This window comes from Talpa occidentalis, unplaced genomic scaffold (genome assembly GCF_014898055.3).
Source record: "Talpa occidentalis isolate TD23 unplaced genomic scaffold, MPIMG_talOcc4v2.1 talOcc4.13, whole genome shotgun sequence".
Lineage (NCBI taxonomy): Eukaryota > Metazoa > Chordata > Mammalia > Eulipotyphla > Talpidae > Talpa > Talpa occidentalis.
The window spans coordinates 67,502,844-67,523,072 of NW_023601322.1; the positions used below are offsets into that span (position 1 = coordinate 67,502,844).

General features: G+C 45.0%; 2 protein-coding genes and 1 long non-coding RNA gene across 4 annotated transcripts; 1 reads left to right on the forward strand and 2 right to left on the reverse strand.

The window, feature by feature from the left end:
- Positions 1–1,661: 1,661 nt before the first annotated feature.
- ZMAT2 (zinc finger matrin-type 2) lies at positions 1,662–10,619 on the reverse strand. Its single transcript, XM_037509134.2, has 6 exons — positions 10,522–10,619; positions 10,094–10,187; positions 8,038–8,161; positions 6,139–6,212; positions 5,535–5,680; positions 1,662–4,898 (listed from the first exon to the last, which is right to left on the reverse strand). The coding sequence occupies exons 1-6, from the start codon at positions 10,537–10,539 to the stop codon at positions 4,755–4,757; spliced, it is 600 nt and encodes a 199-aa protein (XP_037365031.1). The 5' UTR covers positions 10,540–10,619; the 3' UTR covers positions 1,662–4,754.
- Positions 10,620–11,402: 783 nt separating this feature from the next.
- On the reverse strand, positions 11,403–20,201 carry HARS2 (histidyl-tRNA synthetase 2, mitochondrial). Of its 2 annotated transcripts, XM_037509135.2 has the most exons (13): positions 19,897–20,201; positions 17,276–17,350; positions 16,906–17,025; positions 16,685–16,780; positions 15,280–15,405; positions 15,049–15,156; positions 14,678–14,776; positions 14,273–14,366; positions 13,545–13,672; positions 13,228–13,461; positions 12,959–13,075; positions 12,597–12,743; positions 11,403–12,195 (listed from the first exon to the last, which is right to left on the reverse strand). In XM_037509135.2, the coding sequence occupies exons 1-13, from the start codon at positions 20,002–20,004 to the stop codon at positions 12,136–12,138; spliced, it is 1,512 nt and encodes a 503-aa protein (XP_037365032.1). In that variant the 5' UTR covers positions 20,005–20,201; the 3' UTR covers positions 11,403–12,135. The 2 variants fall into 2 exon arrangements, with proteins under 2 accessions (XP_037365032.1, XP_054550293.1); XM_054694318.1 differs by lacking the exons at positions 15,280–15,405; positions 16,685–16,780.
- Positions 14,763–17,551, forward strand: LOC129145625 (uncharacterized). Its single transcript, XR_008551429.1, has 3 exons — positions 14,763–14,793; positions 16,771–16,860; positions 17,324–17,551. It is a non-coding gene; the product is annotated as an uncharacterized LOC129145625 (long non-coding RNA).
- Positions 20,202–20,229: the final 28 nt, after the last annotated feature.

Genomic DNA, 20,229 nt, shown 5'->3' on the forward strand with positions numbered 1-20,229 from the left:
CTCAAGGAAAATGAGTGTGAACTAAAATATGTTCTTTAAGTACCAAGGCTATAGAAAATCAGTTCTAAATATGCAAGATCTCAAAATACTATGTTTAGGGCCCCTCTTGACGAATTTACTAGAGGTAAGCTTCATCCACGGAAGAACTTGGGAACATTCAGTAAACATGGTAATGGCAATAATTAACTATATTAAGCTCTAGATATCCAAATAAAACCTGGTGACCATGTCGCGCAGACCTCTCCTGTCTTGCCCACTGCTCCCCTCAGCAGTGTACTTTGTAGGTCTGCCTGTTCTGTTCCCTGCTCTGGCTCTGGTGAATTCTCTCACCCTCCGGCGCCTCTGACTGTACCCAGTGCTTGTATAAATAAATAAAAAAATAAACAAACAAACAAAATAAAAAAAAAAAAACCTGGTGACCAGTGTGGAAAATAGTAGGCTAATTTTGTTTCCTAAAAATGAAATGACTGCAGGGCCTCCCCAGTGGTGCAGCGGTTGAGCGCTGGGTTGCGAAGCTGCCCGCAGCCTCTGCAGCGCCAGTTCGATCACCGGCCACCCGGTGAGGGTCCCACATGGCGCACAGACTTCTTCTGTCACCTGCTGCTCCCCTCAGCAGTGTATTTCGTCAGTCTGCCTGTTCTGCTCTCTGCTCTGGCTCTGGTGAATTCTCTCACCCTCCCGCACTTCTGACTGTACCCAGTGCTTGGATAAATAAATAAATAAATAATTTTAAAAAAATGAAATGACTACAAAAGTGGAAGGCAGGAAAGGGAAAAGTTAGAGACCAGAAAAGCAATCCTAGGGAGGCATCTTTCTTAAGGAAAGAGATGTGAAGGGGAGTTATGGGTACTAGGAGAAAGACTATATAGCTGAAAAATAATACAGACCAGGTAAGGGAAGGAAATTTGAGATCAGAAAAGCTACAATTACAAAGGTAGCTTCTGGAACAAAAACACAAAGATTTTACCAAACACAAAAAGTAATGTTAAAATTTTTTGGTTTTACTGCATTACAAGATGTTTCAGGTTCATCTCTGTATTTCCTACCCCTTTCCTAGCAGCAGGCATTTCTCCAAGGAACCCTTCTTCCGAATCTACACAGAGCAGAATATCCGGTGAAAACAATAATTTCAGAGCTCTGAGGTGGGGTTACGGCTTCAAAATTCTCTGGTAATGTCCTACTAAGAAAGTGAAGACCCCAGTTCTTGTATAAAAATAAATCTTAAAAAAAAAAAAAAAAGTGAAGACCTGGTATAGCAAAAGGGCTGGGAAGCGCCCGCGGGCCTCGAACCACCCTGGGAGGTGGTTTATGTTGCTGCAGTGCGACGAAGTAACCGCTAAGCTACGGCCAGCCCCGGGAAGGGATTGGAGTTATATGCCTTTGACTGGAAAGCAGGACATACGTCACAATGACCTAACAAAGGGAGTGGTTCCGCATGACACAGCCTCTGGCGAATTAGCCAATACAGTGCCTATTGCCTCTTCCCTATCCCTCCCCCATCCCACAGGACGTGAAGCGGGCCAATCTAAAGGTACCGGATAGTGAACTTTTCTGCAGTTGCGTTGGTCTTACTCCTACCTTGGGCGGTCATATGATCCACCAGAAGTTTTTGCACACACCCTCCATCCCCTGCCCTCCCCCATAACCGAGTAGTCACTGACCAAATCAACTTTCACAGCTGGCGCCTGAGTGGAGAATGGAATCTTCACAAGCTGCAAATTAACTTATGGCTATATTTTGCAAGTCTGCGGCTATACCAGTTAAACTCCACAGTTCCTTGGAAAGGTGTTATATAGCATTACTTCTTACGTTTTAAAACACGAATACCCTCTTCCTTTTATGTGTACTATAAACGGCTAACTTTTCCTACATTTCCTTCTTTCCTCCAGTTACTGTTACCATCTTGGTATCCCTCCAGTCCTTTTCCAGTCAACACAATATAGTTTCATGATTTGGGTGGGATTACTGGGGATCAAGCTGTTGGGAATTGCTTCTGTATCTGCCAAACAGTATGTCTTACTATAATTCTTGTCAGTATATATACATCTAGTTCATGTATCCTCTAATTGCTGAGTTAAATTCAAGTATAAAGGTGCTGGTTTTATTTTTAAATGTTTCACTGTAATAAAACTGCAGTACATTCTTGCACATATATACACATAGCAAATACCTTTATGAGTAGAACTGCTGGGCAAGTATTTACATTTTAATTTTTAAGAGGGATTTATGGGAGATGCAAGAGGCTCAGGGGGAGCGTTAAGAAAAACTCACCTGAAGCCACAGGGATCTTCTGCTTCCTTAAAAGGCAATTTCACCAGAATGAAAATTCCATGACAACTGGGATCTTACCCCAAAAGATACCACCACGGCCTAGGAGATGCTCAGTTCCTCAGCTCTCACTGAATAAATGAAGGTGTAGGCCAGTAGAAAGCAAAATGACCATGGATTTCAGAAAGATCACAGATATCCAAGTCTCTCTTTTAGATATTTCTCAGTTCACTGGGTTTGCCTGGGTTCCTAAATTTCCAACCCATCCCCTTCCTCTTTCCCAAGTTACCACTTTCAGCCCCTCCAAACATTCACAGCCTAGAATAGGCCCCTTGGCACTTGCCAGTCCCAACAGAATTCAGAGAACCTGGAAGTCAGAACTGCTTTTTAGTAGAGGTGGCCAGAAATAAGATCCGAACGTACCAAAGGGGAAGAGAACTCATTTGAAGTCAAATTTAACGGTTTCCTAATGAATGAATCCTGCATCATGGAAGAACTCAAAACTATACCCTCATCAGTCTACCTTGAAAGGGAAGCAACGGATCCAGTCAACAGGTTAGTTTTACCTAAGAAGCTGCAGTACACACCCCAGCAAAGAAAGCACCACTTGATATGCCATACGCCTGCATTTGGCCAACACTTACTTACTGTATGTGAAACTTTGAGCCAGATGAAGTGTTCCCAGTGGCAAGATTAGGAACCAGGAATTAACAAGGCAAAGGCAGCCTGACTGCAAGGGAATTTTGTACAGAATCCAAAGGGAAAAAGATGGGTTGGGGGGGGAGAAAGATGACCCACCAACAGTTCAGGTGCTATATAAACATGTGTGTGGACCTAAGCTGAGGCAGAGAACATAAATAGACATATGGTAGTGACTGTTAACCCAGCCCCTTGCAGGGTACAGAACCAGTAAAAATTAAATAATGCACCTTGAAGTTTGTGTAACCACTTTTTCTTCTTTTCTTTTTAGTAGGGATTGTTTTTGTTTTTACATTGTTCCACATGCCGGGGCCTGGCACACTCCCTGATCTAGGGAATATCAAAGTTTTATTTATTTTTTTTTTTAGCCAACAAGTCTGTGCCACCCAATTCTCAGGTTACACCAAAGTGGAGAAGTCAGCGCTCCGAAGTTCTGAAGGGTATGATTTTGGTTCCCCTTCCTCCCAGGCACAGAGACATCTTCAGTTGTTAAAACTTGGGGAGACTGTACCATTGGCATCCAGTGAGTAGAGGCTGTGGCTACTGGTAAACATCCCACAGTGCAAATGGGGGTACCCACAACAAATGTTGAAATGTCAACAGTGCTAAGTAACTCTGTGCCAAGTGTGACTGCAGACACTGAGGAAAACACTTAAGTTCAACCCTGAGCTCTGCTATTCCAAAAACAAAAGATCAGAGGAGGCTAAAATTTTAGGGAAAGTTTCATTCAGACTCCTCGGGGCACAGATCCCATCAGAGGAAAGTACAGCTCGTGCCGATGGAAAATAGGGGGAAAAAGGGGATAGGGCTCAAATGAAATGAGACAAGAGCAAGTTCTATCTATACGGAAGTCCTCAGTGTGGAAGGAAAAACAATGCACAGGGGAGAATATGGAGAGTTCCCATCACCGTGGAACACGCACAGCCAGAGCCATTTAGTATACACAGTGGATAGCCCATGACCCAAGGGCACCCACAGGAGGTTTTTTCCTTTTTCTTTTTTGCATCAAACAGGTTCTTCCAAGAACCTGTTCACAAGGAAGACAAGAGGAATCCTCAATAAAATGAAACAAATAGGAAAAGCTGAACAGTCTACATCTGAAGAACAAAGGTTAAAAAACTCACCAAACACAAACCACACCAAACACTCATCCCATTTAATTTTCTGTTACATGCGCTGAGGAAGCCGAGAACATCAGGCGCCAAGGCAACAACATTCTGAGGCTCAAGCTCCCTCTATGTGACAGATTCATGCACACACACCCGCACACACCACCAACCCAGGCAGGAGTACACATGCATGCACAGGTGGCCAAAGAGCCACAGGGGGGATGCAGGAAATGGGGGTATGGGGGTGTCAAAGATATGCTATCAACTGGAAACTGGGGACCCAGAGAATCCTTCCATTGCAGGCTGAGTAAAGTTGAAAATTAGAACAAAGGCTGAACACAGGATAAACAGGATGCTCAGAGAAGAGAATGGACAGATGAAACGGGAAAAATGCAGGGGGAGTTTTGGGATAGTAGCCTCAGAAGAGGTGGTTTTTCTTTATTGGAAACGCAGATGGGCAGAGGTCCTGTGACTCCAGTGATATACTGAGGCTGAAGGAATGTGCCAGAACATTACCTCTGCATCCTGTGCCCTCTCTCAAGAAAGAGGGAAACCACAAACAACCACCCTCTTGCCCTCCCCACTGCCACTCTGAAGGACTTTCCCCACGTGCCTCCCCCAAATTGATCCCACACACACACAAAATTAGGCCCAGCAAAGGGCCAAGCACAGAAAGCCTCAGTAACTCTTCTTGGTGGAACCAAAGCCAGAGAAGCCCATCACAGCTGCCATCTCATCATCCTCCTCAAATGTCAAGTCCTCCTCAGCCCTCCTTTTCTTCTCCTTCTGTTTCTCTTTCTTGTAGGCTTTGGCCTTTTCCTCCTAGTGGGGAAAGAAAATCACTCAGAATCAGTTCAGACTCCTGAGCCAAATATTGTTGAAAGATAGAGAATTTCAAGATTCTTTTCTATCTTTAGGAGAAAACAGTTAAAGACAAACTCGCAAGAGCAGGGCAAAGTCATGATAAAGATTACAAGGGACAAAAAAGAAAAGTTTTAGCCTCTGGAAGGCACTACTCAAGCCTATAGTTAATCTCTAGTTCTTGACAAGGTTAAGGGAACAAAACAACGTAATACCAGAACTAGTGTTCTGGGGCATGCATTATAAGTTAGAAAACATTTAAGTGCCTTATGTCTATTATACTAAGGTTTCTTATATGGGGAAACTGAGGCACAGAGCAATTATATAAGTTGCCTCAGAGTTGCAGCCAGCAGGTGGAGAAAAACAGAATTTGGACACAGTCAGTTGTTTCTTTTGACCTCTTGGGGACTAAGTACATTAGTTAATTCCTCCTATTGCTTAGGGGAAAAAAGTATAAATGAAAGTTGAAATATACAGAAATTCAAAAGACACGACTGTACTGGGGGTGGGAGTGCGATGAGGAAGAGCATATGCCCATGATGCACAACATAATACACAAAGCTAGGGAGGAAGGAGGGAAAGAAAGTAGAGACTTACCTCTTCTCTGAGTTCCTTCATCCTTTCCTCAAAATCATAATCCTTCTGCTTCTCTTCCATCTTCTTCTTGTTGACTTCAAAACGTTTCTTCACCTGATCCAAGGTGGAACGTTCCACACGCATAGACATGCCCAGGTTTCGCTGATCTGCATGGTGTACCCAGCGAAAAAGGTAAGGTCATTAACACAACTTCAATCTCTCAAATAGTCTTTTCCTGACATTAAAAAAAAAAATCTCATAAAGCATGCAATAAAAGTAATTTTGCCTGAAAAAACCCCCTTGGCTTTACATGTTTGCAAGAGCAGCCACCCCAGATAACAAGATGCAAGTGGCTTTCAACTGCCCTTACTGAGCAGAATGTACTCCAGTGGGACAGTGGCGCGCAGGAGAAGAACATGACTTGGGCTTATGAGATCCTAGAACAGTGTCTTACCTCATGGCGTTGAGAAACAGACAGTGAAGTACAGGATGGTTGGCGTTGAAGCAACTAGAGAATTCCCCAGATATTAAAAAAAGGACCCAACAGAAACCCCCGGCCCCTCAGCCCACCCCCAAAATCCAATCCCAGCCCCAATCTCAGCCACAAACTACCTCCAAGCCTTACGTTTCTTTCCATTGATGTGATCCAGAAAATTAATGGAGTCCTTTACCACACAGTCACAGACATTGCAGTAATATCTAGCAAAGTGAAAGAAATGGCACATGTCAAACCTGATTTTAAGGAGCTTGTGCATTCCAGTGAACAAACTTTTTCTTTTAAAGATTTATTTTTATTTATTTATGCATACAAGAACTGGGGTGTAGGCCAGAGGTGCGGGCGGTAAGAGGATTCACCAAAGACAGAATGGGGAGCAGAACAGGTGGATCTACTGAAATACACTGCTGAAGAGAGCAGCAGGCAAGACAGGAGAGGTCTTCTGTGCCGTTGGGTCAGGTCCCTGGCTGGGGATGGAACTCATGCTGCAATGGCTGCCAATCACTGGCGATAGCCTGATAGTGCTGAGACTTTAACCCCTGCACCACCAGGGAGGCCCAATTAACAAACATTTTTTTTTCCCCCTAAAGATTTATTTACTTATTTATACAAGCACTGGGTACAGTCAGAAGTGCAGGAGGGTGAGAGAATTCACCAGAGCCAGAATGGGAAACAGAATAGCAGACTGACGAAAATACACTGCTGAGGGGAGCAGTGGGCGTGGCAGGAGAGGTCTGTTGCGCCATGTGGGACCCTTGCAGGTGGCCAGGGATCGAACCGGCGCTGCAGAGGCTGCGGGCAGCTTCACAGACCAGTGCTCAACTTCTGCGCAACCAGGGGAGGCTCCCCAATTAACAAACATTTTTAAAAGAAATTTCATTTTAGAAAAGGAGGCACACTTCTTCTTTCCATAAAACTGTAGCTGTTGAAACAGTGTGGGAGCCAATCTCCAGAAGGCCTCCATGACAACCCCACCTTCTTATATGGGGAAACTGAGGCATAGAGGGATTATAGAAGTTGCCTAAGATTTGCAGTCAACAAATCCTTCCCTCTGCCATCCCCTCCCAATTTGTACCAGTGTGGGTCTGGGCTTCCAACAGAATATATCAAAAGTACTATTTACTTCCAAGGTTAGGTTATTTTAAAATGAGGTTTCTGTTTTTGTCTGTTATGTGGATCACTTGCTTTGGGGAAGTCATTTGCTTTACTGCGCGCAGAACTACGGAGAGGTCTGAGGCCTCCAAACCACAGTCACAAAAGAGAGTTTGGAAGCACATTCTCCAGTCCCACTCACATCACAAATGAATGCAGACACCTTGCTTGCCCCTTTGTGAGACCCTAAGCAAAATTCACCTAAATATGCCCTTCTCAGATTCCTTACCCACAAAAACTGAGCTATTTGTTTTATGTTGCAGAATTTGGGGTTAATTTACACAGCAACAGATTAAATAGCACAGCTTGGAAAGACAAAAAAGGGTTTACTATGCAGCTCAGAAAACTCACTCACAGCCATGCTGTCTACCTTCTAAAAAAGCTAACTAAACAGAGAAGCAATGGTAGGCAAAAGAATGACGAGTTCTTATAGGACCCTTCTTCCTATAGGTTATAAACTTGGTCTAGAAGGAAGACACACAACGAAGCAATCTATAACAATTACAACCTTTGCAACCAGGCTGGAACCTCAGCAGGCAGCTCCTAGTTCCATCTAATTTCTCTGTTAGAAATCTCCTCAGTAGGCCTTTCAAACTCCATTTGTTCTCCCTTGGCAGGAGAACAAATAATCCCTGTTAAGCAAATACAGTGCTAATATGAAAACACCTAGAGAGTGACCTCTCCTGGAAATACTATGTTCACTTGAGACCTTAGGTGACAAATACATACATACATACATACATACATAAATAATCCAAGAATGGAACTACTGTCAACAAGGTTGTTATATGGACTCCCTTCAACACTTCTTAAACCCAACAGAGATAATTTATTACACCTACTTGTGGCTGAAGAGAAAGATGAAAAGCCACTCACCCTCCCATCTCAGACTGTGGGGTGGTCTTGGTAATGACAATTGTCTTCCCAAGCTTGGATTCCAGGTCCACCTTGTAGTCCCTATGTCGGAGAAGCTCCCGCTTGACTGGCTGCACTGGTTTTCCTGAAATATAATGGGGAAGGAAGTGCCTTCAACATTACAGTTCCTCAACTAGAAAGGAAAAGAAATGCAGGAAACCCAATATCCAGGTTTACTCTTTTTTTTTTTTTTTTTGTGGGACCCTCGCCAGTGGCCGGGGAACGAACCGGTGCTGCAGAGGCTGTAGGCAGCCCCACAGCCCAGTGCTCAACTGCTGCGCCACCAAGGGAGGCCCTATTATTTCATTTTTTTTTTAAGACTTATTTTTGTGTAGAAGAACTGGGGTACAGGCCAGAGTTGCGAGGGCGGGAGGGGGGCAATGTATGCTTGAGAGGATTCACCTGAGACTGAGTGGGAAGCAGGACAGGTGGATCTACTGAAATACACCACTAAGGCAAGCAGCAGGCGAAACAGGAGAGGTCTGCTGAGCCCTATGTGGGTCAGCCCCCTGGCCAGGATCAACTCAGGGCCACGCAGTAGTAGCACTGAGATTTAACCCCTAGGCTACCAGGGAGGCCCCTCATTTCTTTTTTAAATATGGTAACAAGGGACACAATGCTAAGCAACAACTAGGAAGAACCTGAACACAGGAAAAATGGTAACCAACCCTTAACTCTCTACAGTTCTTCCCCATATTAAAGCCACCAAGTCAGTCCTCCCTGGTAGTGCAGGGGTTAAGTCTCAGCACTATCAAGCTATCACCAGCCACTGTGGCCTGAATTCGATCCCCAGCCAGGAAGCTAACTATATTGCGCAGCAGACCTCTCCTGTCTCACCCACTGCTCCCCTCAGCAGTGTATTTCAGTAGATCCGCCTGTTTTGCTCCCCACTCTGTCTCTGGTAAATCCTCTCTCTCTCCCCTACACCCCAGATCTTGTATGCATGAATAAAAATAAATCTTTTTTAAAAATTTTACAAATAAAGCCAACAAATCAAAAAAGTGTCATGTTTTCTAGTCAATAATTAACTGGAATAAAGGGAGTGCTGAACTTTCACCAAAAAAAAAGCAACGATTTAAAAGCAGTAACACTCTACAGTAATGCTTTCAGCCAGATAACCCAAGCAGAACACAGAAAGGAACCTTCTAAGAACTGGAGGAAAAGTTTAATATAGACACCAACTTAGAGGAAAAATAGAAAAGGGTTAGTGTGTGCAAAGTGATGTGGAAATAAAGCAGAAGAATGTGCAAATTTGAAAACAGATGAGAAAAATAAGACATTTCTTTTTGTAAAGTGGAAACTCTCCTAGGAGAGAAGCACCAACAATAACATTGTATAAGGCACTACTGAGCCCCAATGAAACAGACTGTAGGGCAAGGTCTTGACTGGGATAGGATTGTTCTCCTAAGTTCAAAGAGGATCTTTAGCAACTTCTTTTTCTTTTTTTTTTTTTTTTTTAAAGGTTTATTTATTCATGCATACAAGAATCAGGGTACAAGCTAGATGCGCGGGAGGGTGAGAGGATTCACCAGAGACAGAGCAGGGAACAGAACAGGCAGACTGACTGAAAGCACTGCTGAGGGCAACAGCAGGCACGACAGGAGAGGTCTACCACGCCATGTGGGTCTCTCCCTGGCCGGCCAGGAATCGAACCGGCGCTGCAGAGGCTGCGGACAGCTTCACAGCGCTGCGGTCAACCCGCTGCGCCACTGGGGAGGCTCAATAACTTCTTCTGTCACTACTAAGGATTCCAATCTCTTTTCTGTACTTGGAAAGGGACTATTAATGAGCCAAGCAAAGAGAGAAAGCAGAGGATAACAGGACTGGAAAGCAGCTCAAAACCAGTCATTCCATCTCCTCGCTCTCCCTTTATACATGTAAAAATCGAGAAGCAGGAGGCAACGCCGTGCCGAGGTTACACGGGGTAGGAGGGCAGTGCATTTCCACTTCCCACCCGCTCTCTAGCCACTGCACTGTCTCTACGATACCCTCAACCCTTGACGGAGCAGGAACCCACCATCCTTCTTTTCTCTCTCTTCCGTGAGCCTCTTCTCAGCGAGCTTCTCATATTCATCTTTGTCCCACTTTCGGCGAAAGTCCAAGTTTTTTGTCTGTGGGGAAAAAAGCGCTCAAGATTCGTCGCTACTCGTGTCCGAACCCCCAGAGAAATGAAGGGAACTGCGTCCTCGCCGCCAAGGCGGCCCCGGGACCTTTCGAGAGCCAAGTCTCTCCGCACCGCACCAGGAGGCTGAAGGGGCCTCAGGACCCCAACCCGAGAGACCTCCACGATTCCACTGACCCTGCGCCAGAGTCTTAGGGGGGAGTTCTTGAACCCGGACCCTTGGGTCGCGAGGTGGTGTCGGGAAGCCAGTCGGGTGCAGGATATCCCGTGCCGAGAAGCCCCCCCGTCCCTGACAAAATCTCACCCGCACACACAACACCTACCCCGCTGCCCGACGCCATCTTCACTGCGAGGTGAATGGGATGCTGGAAAATGCCGTAAAGGGCGGCCTTGAGCCGTAAAGCGAACTTGCCCTCCAATGAGATTAGCGCCTCGAGTTCGACTGGGGCCAAGCGCCGGAGGGCTGCTTAAGACGACTGGTCGGCCCCGCCTCCGCCCCAAGGAAGTGGCGCACGCGCAAAGAGAGTATGAAGCAACACGGAAGTAAGGGCGCCGGCAACGCTTATTTGCCCTGGCTTTCAAAACAAAAATCCCAGAGTTGATCGATTTAGTTCAACTCGCCTATTTTACAAACGAGGAAACTGAGCTACAGTTCAGTGCCCAACTGTTTAACTTAGCGTGCACTGTCAAGAGTTTCTAAACCTTTCTTAAGACGGAAGGGCTGTTATTTGGAAGTCTGGATACCCAGTTTATCTGTATGCACTAAAGACATGGCCCCACAACATTGAAGTGTTTACAAAGGCTACAGCCTTCCCAAAGCATATATTAAAAGCACCTTTTGCACTTTTTTTGAAGCAATGCTATCACCTTTTGGTTAATTCATTTTTCCTTCAACCGAATGACATTTACAGTCATTCAATCTATATAGCACAGTTTAGTCAACATGATTGAAGTTGGCAAGATCAGTCATCAGCAATACCTAGGGTGAGAACTCTGGTAGATGACTCGCTGAGTCGCTGAATTTTAGCGACATGATAGTATCTCTCAGGTGGGGAGGGAGGGTCAGGAAAAACTGTCACTGCTCCATTAACTGGATATAGAAGCATCATCCCACAGAGATTACTCCTAGCTCAGTTAGAATTCTTCAGCGTTTTATGTGGCCTATGAAAACCAAGCCACTAATAACAAATCACCCAAACTAGTACATTTAACACTTTATTTAACATATTAACCAACCACTTCTAAAATAACCATCTCTTTGGCAGGACATGGAACAGTCACAGAAGTGATTCTGACACAGGAAATGATCTTGTGAAGCTCAAAAATTCAGAACTCCCCCTTGCTGAGTCACTTATTAAGTTCAACATTCAGAATTATTAAACAGCCTCACCCTGCTTTGTTAACAGTGGATGGACTAGAGAGATGCCACATCAGTATGGGCACTGCTCTGCCCTTGGGATAGCATGTCCCTCCTCAATGCAGAAAGCAACCATTGCTCCTCCTCTCTGACTCCCCAAAATTCCCTGGACAAGATAATGCAGGCTGTAGATAAATTCCTCCAGAATTTGGTTCAGAAGCTATGGTGTAAGACTAAGTATCACAATGGTTCAGAATCCTCCTGGCCTGAGGTTATTTTCCCAGAGCCTTTCTCACAGCATCATTTCAGCACCCACTGCTGACATTCAACGGCACTTCAAATTTGCCATTTGGCTTTGAGGTTAGAGCAAGTGTCTTTCACATACAAGTCATCTGTGCCCACACAGAATAGCTGCTCACACTAGCCCGGGAGTCATCAGGGTCTCATAGTTCTGTACCCAGGCAGAATGGAGGAAGCAGAAGGCACTTGTCATCCATCCTGCAGTTGTGAAGTCCATCAGGAACTCAGCCCCAGATGAAGCCTTTTCTACCAAGAGCTGTAGATGGTGATCATGTGAGGATCAAGACTCAAACAGTCGCTTCTGAATTTCGGCCACAAGATTTTCCCGTTTAATGTCCACCTGAAACATAAGAGAACCCTCATGTGACAAACTAGAGAGTGGTCCTAGCTCCTCAGCCACTGCTTTTCTGAATTCATTTAATTCATAAATGCTCCTACCATTTATCTAACCAGAAGGGAGTAAAGGGGGGCTTCAAGCTGACCTGGGGAATGTATGTCCTCAAGACAGAGGTATTCAAACATCTGGAAAATGTCCATTTTATTGATTACTCTCAAGATACCCAATGAAATTTCGTTTGTCCTACTCCTGCCCACTAAAGCAATTCATTGACCGCTAAAGGTGGATATACTTTCATCTCTATCACTCTCAACCTGCAGGTAATTCATCAGCCAAAAGACACAAATTTCTTAAAGAATTTAAGAAACACTTGGTCCCTTCTATTTCTGCTGGCACCTCCTCACCTCCTCCCTGCTGGCCACTGTTCGGAGCGTGATGATCCCTTCCTTCACTTCTTTCTCACCAATAATCACCACCAGGGGAATGCCAGCCTTCTCACAGTAGTGTAATTGGGTTAGTAGTTTAGGGTTGTTCTTATACAGCAGCTCTGCCTAAAAAGGGTCAAGACAGAAAGGGGTTTAGAAGTGACCACACCAGGAGCAAGTTATTTCAAAAGAAATGAGTTACTAGTCCTCTCATTGCTAAGAAGACACTCTACTGAAGACTAGAAAGCTCTTGGGTTCTACCCTCTGTTTAAGGTAAAAATGGGCCTGGCACCTTAATTTTTACCTACATGCTGAGGTGGCTTAGATATCAGCAACCATACCTTGATCCCAGCATCCCAAAGCTCTGCAATTAGCTTCAACCGTTCCTGAAGAAAGTTCTTCTGTGGTGTGGCCACAAACACCTGTGTCTCTGTGGTCCGTATATTCTTACCAAACATCTAAGAGAAGAGAGCAGCTAAAACTACCAAAAACTTCCTTGGTACCAGTAATTCAAAAAAAAACAGGATGAAAAGAATCACCAGAAAAGGAGTTCTCAAGAAACATGAGTTTTTAAGCCTCCAGTCCCATTCCACCCCTACTTAGGACTTACATTCATTCTCTGCTCCATGATGGAGAAGATTCGCTCGACTCCAATGCTGAGCCCCACACATGGCACATTGTGGCCAAACGTGCCCACCAGCCCATCGTAGCGTCCTCCAGCAGCAACACTGCCCACATTCAGGGGCTCCTCCTCAGGCTGAGCTGGGGTTGGTAGCAGCACTGCTTCATAGATCACTCCTGTATAGTAGTCAAGGCCCCGAGCCAGGCTTAGGTCAAAGGAGATCTGTAAGGTTATAGTTAATATGATAAACTCGATACCCAGAGAACCCTAGAGTGCAGCAGGAGGTCATCCCTCTCCCAATTTACCTTCTCAGCAACTCCAAATAAAGTCAGGTATTCAAACAGCAGCTTCAGATCTTCTAGGCCCTTTAAGGCCTGCTTGTTCTGAGATAGTCCGTGGTCCTGAAACATCTGCTTCACCAGGGACATTCCACCTGAGGAGAATGTGGAGGAGAGGTAAGATCTGTACTATTCACCCAGACATACTTCACCCAATTTTTGTCTTTTTTTAAGATTTATTTATTTATGCATACAACAACTGGGATACAGGTCAGAGGTATGGGGGGGAGGGGCGGTGGTGAGAGGATTCACCAGAGCCAGAGTGGGGAATAGAACAGGCAGACTGACTGAAACACACTGCTGAAGGGATCAGCAGGCGAGTCAGGAGAGGTCTGCTGCGCCATGTGGGTGCTGCAGTGGCTGCCGATAGCCTCATAGGTGTGTCTTAACCCCTTGAGCCACCAGGGAGGCCCTACTTCATCACAGTGTATCCCTAATGTGCCCTAGCTAGGCTTCCTCATTCTCTTTACAACAAATTTTAATGTCATATGACCAGAGTCTCTCCTTTACCTATACCTTTGCCTTTTGAAGACATAATGTGGCTACAATAAGCAAAAAGGGGAATTAAATTAAATTTAGGTCAGACGCTGGAGCTAAGCACATCTACACAAAGGAATTCTTTCAGAGGTACAAACAGTGCACACATCACCCTCATGCTGGTTCTGTCATATAGTTCTGAAGATCCTGGTTCTTACCATGACATTGGACATAGTCCCCAATTCGATCAGCCACGTTAGGAGCCAGGCCTTTCTTTACCACCATCTCATATTTCACATCTTCCCAAGACATCTGCATGAACAACCAAACATTAGCCCAGTCTCAGGATCCTTCTTTCTCTAACTGGAAAAGGACATTTCGCTTTCAGTCAGTGTGTGTATCACAAGTAACTAACACCAGACTTAGCAAAGTCACAGGCAGATTAGGAAGTCCAATCCCTGCTGCACAGCAAATCTCAGATCTTGTTCCAGAATATTCCCCCCAGCACCTTCCCAGAAATAGCTCATCTCCAGCCACCATCTCTTTATTTTCTTTAGGGGCATGGATTTGAGGGCAAGGCAGGAACTCTGATAAGGTCCATTGAAGAATGTCTTCTTTCCTACCTTTCCTAGTTTGTCAACTGAGGAGCAAATGGTATGGAACTTGCTTTCAGGGACTCCACAGACAGCAAACATCCCATCCAAAATCCTCCGATCACTGACCTATGAATTCAATGGAGGTAACACAAATGCCTTATCAATGACCTTTTCCTCCTAACAATGGCAGTTATAATAGGGGCAAAAAGGAAATTTCACAGTAGCTATAGAAAGACATAGATATATAAATTTAGACATAGGTGATAGCTGCCTCTATAAATAGACATAGCTGTAAAAGAAAGTCCTAGAGCTGCAGGCTTAAAGGCTGGGGTCAATTATGTTTTGGGAAAGCATCACACCAAATGCAGACTTCTCTCAGTTCATAGCCATGGACTCACCTTGATGAGAAAGTCCCCTAGTTGCAGCTCACTCAGGATTTCACATATGATCTTCAAACACTCAGCATCAGGGATCATAGGGTCAAACTTGCCAGCAATGTCAAAATCCTACAGCAAAAAAAAAAAAAAAAAAAAAAAAAGACAGGGGAAAAAAATTTCCACTGAGCATGCAGTTCCCATATTACAACCCCCAAAACTATCCAATCATGCTGCCTCCATCAGGTCACTTACACACTGGCAGAACTCCCTGAAGCGACCCTGCACCACAGTTGGGCTCTCTCGACGCCACACTTTCCCAACATGGTAGCGTTTCATCTTCTTCACTTTATTCATGGCCAGATAACGAGCAAAAGGGACCTCACAAAAATAGATTAAGGAAGAACACTGCATCCAAAGCCTAGACCCAGCATACAAGCACTAGGATGAACCGGGTCTCTATCAATTTCAACTGGATCTCATCCACTAGGTTAAGGAACTTCTGTCTGGTTTCCCACTACCTCCAAGGCCTAGCCATGCTTGATTTTCAATATACATTAAACCGGGTGAACTGAAGGAATCCCACATCACAAAACTGCAAGTTTAGTAGAAAGCAGAAGCAGCACATAGAAATGACCTATTTACTTCAAGTCTGGGCCGCTCACACCCATTAAGATCAATTCTCAACCATCTCAAAACAGTTAAGTTTCATATTTGGAGTTGCCTACAACTTCTAATCAATGTTTCTCTTTTTTTTTTTTGAAGATTTATTTATTTATGCATACAAGAACTGTATAGGGGTGAGAGGATTCACCCAGAGACAGAGTGGGTTACAGAACAGCGAGAACAGGTGGATCTACTGAAATACACTGCTGAGGGGAACAGTGGGGAGACAGGAGAGGTCTGCTGCACCATGTGGGTAGCTCCATGGCTGGCCGGGGATCGAACTCGTGCTGCTGAGGCTGCGGATAGCTTCACAGTGCTGTGCTTAACCCTTGCGCCACCATGGAGGCCCTCTTTCTTAAAATATAAGTCAAGATCACCTGCATCTTAATTACCTATGTGCCTATTAAAAATGCAGACTGCTAAAAGCCACTCAAGATATAGAACTAAGATTATCTGGGTCAGGGGTCTCCCTGGTGGCACAAGGGGTTATGCACTGCACTATGAAGCAGGGAGTCCACAGCCTCCGCAGCACAAGTTCAATCCCTGGCGGGCCGGGGAGCAGCCAACTATGGCACAGAAGAACGCTCCTGACTCGCCCGCTGCTCCCCTCAGCAGTGTACTTTGGTCGATCTGCCTATTCTGTTCCCCACTATGTCTCTGGTAGATCCTCTCACCCCCCTCACCCCCACCCTGCATCTCTGGCCTGTACCCCAGTTCTTATATGCATAAATAAATAAATCTTAAACAAAAACAAAAACAAAAAAGACTATCTGGGTCAGAGGGCCAGAAATCTGTTTCTGCAAGCTTCCCCAAGGGAGTCTGAAATGCATTGAAGTTAAATACAGTCCTCCAGGCCAGGCACTGCTGTTAGAATTGACTTCTGAGAGAAACTAGAAGTAAAGGTTGCTGCCAGCCAGCCGACCCATAGGGTCCCAGAGTCATATTCATCCCTTTTGGAAAGAGATAAATCTGGCTCTGGCACTTAGAAGGATACAGTGAGGTCATAGCGCAGGGACAACAGCTCTCCACCCTGATCCTTCAGATCATAGATGAGCCCAGAGTCCTCTCCATATTTTTCAGTGAGTATTTCCTGCCAGAGTCAAACAGAAACCACCACAGTTCAATGGATGGATCCAGAACACAGGCTAGAAGTCCTCTGGGAAATTGAAGGTAGGTGTAGAATTGGGGCTGCAGCACTCTTTTTTCTCCTCTTACCTTCAGCTCAAATGCTGGGGTATCCAACCCCTTTGCTCCATGACGTTTAAAGCAGCTGACAACCATATCAAGAATTTTCTCCCTCACAACCATCTGCTGGGGACTAAGATCTCTGGTGCCCTAGAAACCAAATGCAGCTACATGAAAACAAAGACAAAAATCAATTCACATAAGATAAAGAATTAAAACTACATCAATAAAATCTCAAGTTGAACTCTCTTTGAGTTCAGATGATTCTGGCTCACATACAGCTGTGTGTGTTTTTAAAATTAGTCTTAAAGGATATGAAAAGGGTTTAGGAAGAGACGAGCAGAGTAACGGGCAGTTTTCAAGGCACTCAAATGAGTCTGGGTAGGGCAAAGGGCATTACCTTTGGGGTCTTGATAACAAAATTTGATTTCTCTTGCTGTGGTTTCAGTTGGGATGTTAACTCTGCCTCTGCAACCTGCCAGAGAAAGGAACATTAAGATGTGGATGCTCTCAAGTGACCAGGTCTGTGACATCGCTGGCCCTGTCGACCACCAACCCACAAAAACCTTTGACCCTGAGCAATAGAAGCCCAAACACTATTTCATCTACCCCAACCTCATTCCTTCTCCAAATCCCCAATGTGTTGTATCTAAAATACACAAGCAATATATGTGAGGTCAGGTTTGTTTGTTTTTCATTTTTATTTATTTATTTTTACATTGCTGTTCATTTTTATACAATGTTTGATTTCTCCTCTCAGGTGTTGTGCCCGTAAAATTACCACCACCAAGACACCCGTGAACCATCACTATAGACTCTTGTGTTCTTTCCTTCCACTTTAATGTCTTTCCCTCCCCTCCCCTGATAATGCCTCCAATTTATAGTTTGCCTGCTAGTTTTGTCCTTTTTTTTGTTTTGTTTTTTTTTCCTGATCCTTTGTATGGCTTCCCTATGTGCCTCCTATAAGTGAATGAGGCCAGGTTTTGGATCATACAAGCTTCCTCACTATATCTGGAACTTTTTAAAGTCTGAAAAAGTTTAAGCACCTGAGAACAATGAGGGTACAGAACAGCTCACTACTCCCACCACAACCCTCTAGGGATAGGGACTAGTATGATTTTCTTCATTTCTCAGTTGCTCAAAGAGAAAATAAGAATTTCTCTTTTTGCCATATTTAAATAGTTTTATTTAACACATTGCATTTTTCCACTTACAACAGAAATGCTTATAAAGTAGCAGTGTTACTTTGCTTCCTCTCCCTGTGTGCGTGGTTTCATATTCAAATATCAAGAATGCCCAGTTATTACTATCACAGCTCAACTTCTAACTGCCATGAAATTTACTACAAATTTGGGTCCTTCAATGTTTTGGGTGGAGCAATGTTAAAGAGAACTATAGAATTTCTTTTCTTTTTTTTTTTTTAAGGATTTATTTATTTATTTATACAAGCACTGGATACATTCAGAAACACGGGAGAGTGAGAGAATTCACCAGAGCCAGAGCGGGGAACAGAACAGGCAGACTGATGAAATACACTGCTTAGGGGAGCAGCAGGAACGGCAGGAAAGGTCTGCGTGCCATGTGGGGCCCTCCCTGGCAGTCGGGGATCGAACCAGCGCTGCAGAGGCTGCGGGCAGCTTCGTTCGCAGCCCAGCACTCAACCACTGCACCATCAGGGGAGGCCTTAGAACTAAAGAATTTCTAACCTCAGGCTTGGAGCTAGGGAAGATAGAGCTTGAAGACAAAAAAGAACAAGCCCAAGGATACAGAACGTGCCTGAAGAATGCACAGAAATGGATTTCCTGATTTAACACAATGGCCCAGACTGGCAGGACACTGTGACAGAAAATAACAAAAGATGTCAGCTCTATCTTTGATGAACACACAAATCACCTGCTAAAAAGACAACAGGTTTGGATGTTAATAATAATAAATAGACAAAAGACAGTGGGGTCTTTCACAAAGTAAAACAGAATCAGTTGTTTATTACCAACAGTGTTTATTGCCAAATGCTCTTCCAGAAACATAAAAAGTGTGATTGCTTCATATTTTGGCAGACTCTCTCCCCTTAAAGGATGGCAATTCAGGTCTACAAACCCTTCACTGCAAATCCAAAATCCGAAAAAATGTCTTAAAGTTAAAACAACAACAAGAAAAAAACTGAGTTTAACTCACTTTGAGGTGAATTCTAAAGTGAACTCAGTTTACTTATGGTTTTCAGTCATCTCATTTGTGGGAATATTCATACATTTTGTATAAGAAAAGTTACTGTTTGACCCTAAGAGGATCAGGCTAGGAACTGTGGACCCATATTAAAATGTTCCTTATGATGTACCCGTAGATAAGTCACTTAACCTTGCAGTCTGTGGACTTTCTAGGTACCCCTTGGGGCCTCTCTGCACCCCTGTGTGTGAAGGATTTGGAAAAGGCACTCGGAATGACTGCCTTAAGACAATGACCCACATCAGAGGCAGCCCGGGGTGCCTAGATAGCCGTTGACTGATTGTGTGGCTACAAGCTGAGGTGGCCTGGAAGTAGCTAAGAAATTACATCAAATACCTGCACAGGAGGTCCTCCTCCCTGTCTATGTTCCCTCCTGCTCCCCATAAAAATTGATTACCCTTTGTCTCCCCTGGACCCTGCTCCTCCTACTATTGTCACATAATCATTCATGCTTGTTTATTACTGCTAATAAAGAGCAAGAAGGCTGCTCGCTGAGCAGCATAATCTTGTCTTGCAAACCTGCTCCAAGGCTCGTCCCTCAGCATGTTCCGGGGGACGCGCTGACTCAACAGCAGTCTCCGTTTCCCCAGCTGTACAATGGAAATAACAACCCCAACCTCTCAGGACTGCTCTGAGGGTAAAATAGCAAAGCAGCTAAAACGTTTAGCGTAGAGCCGGTGCACGGGGGATACTTAATGAAGACTGAATGGAATACTACTGGAGTAGAAGCTGAGAGTCCAATCTTTCAGCCCAGGAGATCCCACCGGGACAGGCCGGAGCGGCCTCAGTCTGGCTCACCTGGCTATGAGAACGCACAGCCCGGATGCAAACGGCGCGTGGCGGCCTTGGAAACTGGCCGAGCAGCACGGTCCAGACCCTCCCGCGCAGGAGCCCGAGCTGGGGCATCGTGCGGCAGGACGCCGGCTTTGCGGGGCAGGCGGCAAAGGACACAGGGAACCGGGCAGATCGGAACCCCGAAAGGGTGCAGGGCGCTGCAGAGGTGAAGCGCCAGCGCCAGGGAAGAGGTGAGTGCTTTTGCACCTCAGAAAACCCCGAGTCTAGCTCCAGCCCTCACAGATTGGCTGCCTGTCAGCTCCGGCACTTCCAGGAGGAGCCGGAAGTGGTTGCTGC